This window comes from Ictalurus punctatus, chromosome 11, assembly GCF_001660625.3.
Source record: "Ictalurus punctatus breed USDA103 chromosome 11, Coco_2.0, whole genome shotgun sequence".
Taxonomy (NCBI): Eukaryota; Metazoa; Chordata; class Actinopteri; order Siluriformes; family Ictaluridae; genus Ictalurus; species Ictalurus punctatus.
The window spans coordinates 24588364-24591198 of record NC_030426.2 but is presented as its reverse complement, the minus strand read 5'-3'; the positions used below and the strand labels follow the sequence as shown (position 1 = coordinate 24591198).

Here is a 2835-nt window from a genome sequence, read left to right as displayed (position 1 = left end):
TGAATCTGATTGGTTGGTGTTGGGGTTCAGACTGTGGTAGACCGAATCTGATTGGTTGGTGTTGGGGTTCAGACTTTGATAGACTGAATCTGATTGGTTGGTGTTGGGGTTCAGACTTTGGTAGACCGAATCTGATTGGTTGGTGTTGGGGTTCAGACTTTGGTAGACTGAATCTGATTGGTTGGTGTTGGGGTTCAGACTTTGGTAGACCGAATCTGATTGGTTGGTGTTGGGGTTCAGACTTTGGTAGACTGAATCTGATTGGTTGGTGTTGGGGTTCATATTTGATAGACTTAATCTGATCGGTTGGTGTTGGGGTTCAGACTTTGGTAGACCGAATCTGATTGGTTGGTGTTGGGGTTCAGAGTTTGGTAGACCGAATCTGATTGGTTGCTGTTGGGGTTCAGAGTTTGGTAGACTGAATCTGATTGGTTGGTGTTGGGGTTCAGACTGTGGTAGACCGAATCTGATTGGTTGGTGTTGGGGTTCAGACTTTGGTAGACCGAATCTGATTGGTTGGTGTTGGGGTTCAGACTTTGGTAGACCGAATCTGATTGGTTGGTGTTGGGGTTCAGACTTTGGTAGACTGAATCTGATTGGTTGGTGTTGGGGTTCAGACTTTGGTAGACTGAATCTGATTGGTTGGTGTTGGGGTTCAGACTTTGGTAGACTGAATCTGATTGGTTGGTGTTGGGGTTCAGACTTTGGTAGACTGAATCTGATTGGTTGGTGTTGGGATTCAGACTTTGGTAGACTGAATCTGATTGCTTGGTCATTTGTCTTGACTGGAAATGAAGCACATTTGGGTCATTTTCATAATCTCCATTTGTCTGAAATTATAATAATAAAAAAGAGAAGTTTTAGAAGTTGTAAAAACTTGAAATGTTTTGTCAAATTACTTAATGAAGTAAATGAGTTGTTTTACTGTTAATTTGTACTCACCTCTCTGTAAGTTGGGGTCATTATTCCTGGGCCTTCAGGAAGATGAGGAAAGAAAAAGAACAAGTGTTACTTTAATCTTTATAAGTACAGACACCACATGTATGACTGAAACCCTTTTGACGTGAGTTTGACGTGTTATTGATTATATGACTATAACACTAACTGGGAGGAGAATCAGTCACGTAGCAGTCCAACATCATTTTCTATGGTGGTGGTGGTGGTGGTGGTGGTGTGTGTATGTGTGTGTGTGTGTGTGTGTGTGTGTGTGTACTTTGCTTCCTGCGTCTCCTATGTAGAATCACAATGAGGAATATGACTCCAATCAGAAGCAGCAGCAGACTCACAGACACAGTGATCACAGTGAAAGCTGGAAATCCTGGAAGAGAAACAAACAGACCGTCACTTTAACCTACATGCTGATCATTCATAAGGGATCAGATTCATCAAAGTCATGTAGTTAGACTCTGGGGGTGATGAGGATCTGAGCAGAATCACCTGCTGGAGGAGAAACTGGAGTAGACCAGGAGTTGTGCTTACTTGGGAGAAGTAGAGGTGTGAATGATGATGATGATGGTGATGATGATGATGATGATGATGATGATGATGATGTTGGTAAAGATGTTAATGAATATTTTGTTGGCACTGATGCTGAAACAGGGACACGTGGATTTAAAGCACAGAAACATATAGATAGTTTGGATGATAAAGGAGTCGTATGTAGACCCAGCATATGCCTGAAAGCAGTAAAGGGCTCTTATGTATAAAAGTGTTGAGAGTAAAAATTTGGTGTTAAGTGACAAAATATTATAAGTAATGAGGACATTGAGAGGAACCAGACTCATAAGAGAACCCTCCACCTCTGGGTGTAGCCTGATAGTGGGATTCATTATGAGCATCCTGGTCTCTGTGAGTACAGCAGATGTTTTTCAGTAAGTCTACAGCTCGGGTTACTGTCTACATGAAGTTTTTACATGTTCTGTTCTGTGATTCCTCCGGGTTCTCTGGTTTTCTCCCACTCACACAAACATGCTGAGAAGTGGAATGGCTACACTACATTACTGTTAAGTGTCAATGAGGATGTGACTCTGTGAAGATGAATGAATTCATTTTCTTTTTCTGTCGATGAATAAATGCTTGAAGTAAGCAAATGTATTTCAGTAAGAAGCAAAACCTCTCTTCCAATAGAGCAAGAATATAAAATACATTCTAAGATAAATCAAGCTGTCAGAATGGTCTGAAATTACAGAATAGCAGCTTTACTCATACAAACTCACCAGCAACTGTCAGGTCGATCTGTGTGAAATAAACCCTGTATCCATGATCAGATGTCCAGGCTGCTTCAGCTCCACACCAGTATTCACCAGAGTCCTGCTCAGTTACATTTCTAATACTCACAGTCAACATTTGTGTTTCTCCGTCATCATACAGGGAGAATTTCCCCTCATTTACATATTTTCTACTTTCATTAACAGATGCTTTATAAGAACAAGCAGCAGTTTGAAGCCTCTTGCAGAGAAACTTGGGGTCACTCCTGAGGGATTCTGGGTATTTACAGCTGATATTCAAATCTCCTCCTACATGGACAGTCTTACTGATGGACTTCTCATAGGACAGATCTGCAAATCACAACCAATCAGATCAGTTTATATGTGTATATGTGTCCTAGCTCTGATTAACAACACTTAGACAGTTATACAGTAAATTTACAAATAAATCTGATGTTTCTTCTGATAAAACACATAATTAAATCTCCTCACCTTCTGTTACTTTCAGCTTCACTACAGTGTAGATCTCTATTTCATCAGACACAACAACAGCACACGCGTATGTTCCAGTGTCCTCCGTAATCAGCTCTCTGATAAACACACTGAAGAATCCTGCACTTCTGTTGTC

General features: G+C 40.9%; 1 protein-coding gene across 1 annotated transcript; it reads right to left on the bottom strand.

Moving 5' to 3' along the window:
* Positions 1-293: 293 nt before the first annotated feature.
* LOC128628792 (circumsporozoite protein) lies at positions 294-2554 on the bottom strand. The gene is made up of 3 exons (XM_053683767.1): positions 1214-2554; positions 943-974; positions 294-830 (listed from the first exon to the last, which is right to left on the bottom strand). Exons 2-3 carry the CDS (start codon positions 961-963, stop codon positions 294-296), a joined length of 558 nt encoding a protein of 185 aa, XP_053539742.1. The 5' UTR covers positions 964-974; positions 1214-2554.
* Between the last annotated feature and the right edge of the window lie 281 nt (positions 2555-2835).

Coding starts and splice junctions, on each gene's coding strand:
- LOC128628792 (XM_053683767.1), bottom strand. CDS start 963: ATGACCCCAACTTACAGAGAG. Junction 831..942: donor TGACCCCAACTTACAGAGAG/GTGAGTACAAAT, acceptor TTATAATTTCAG/ACAAATGGAGATTATGAAAA.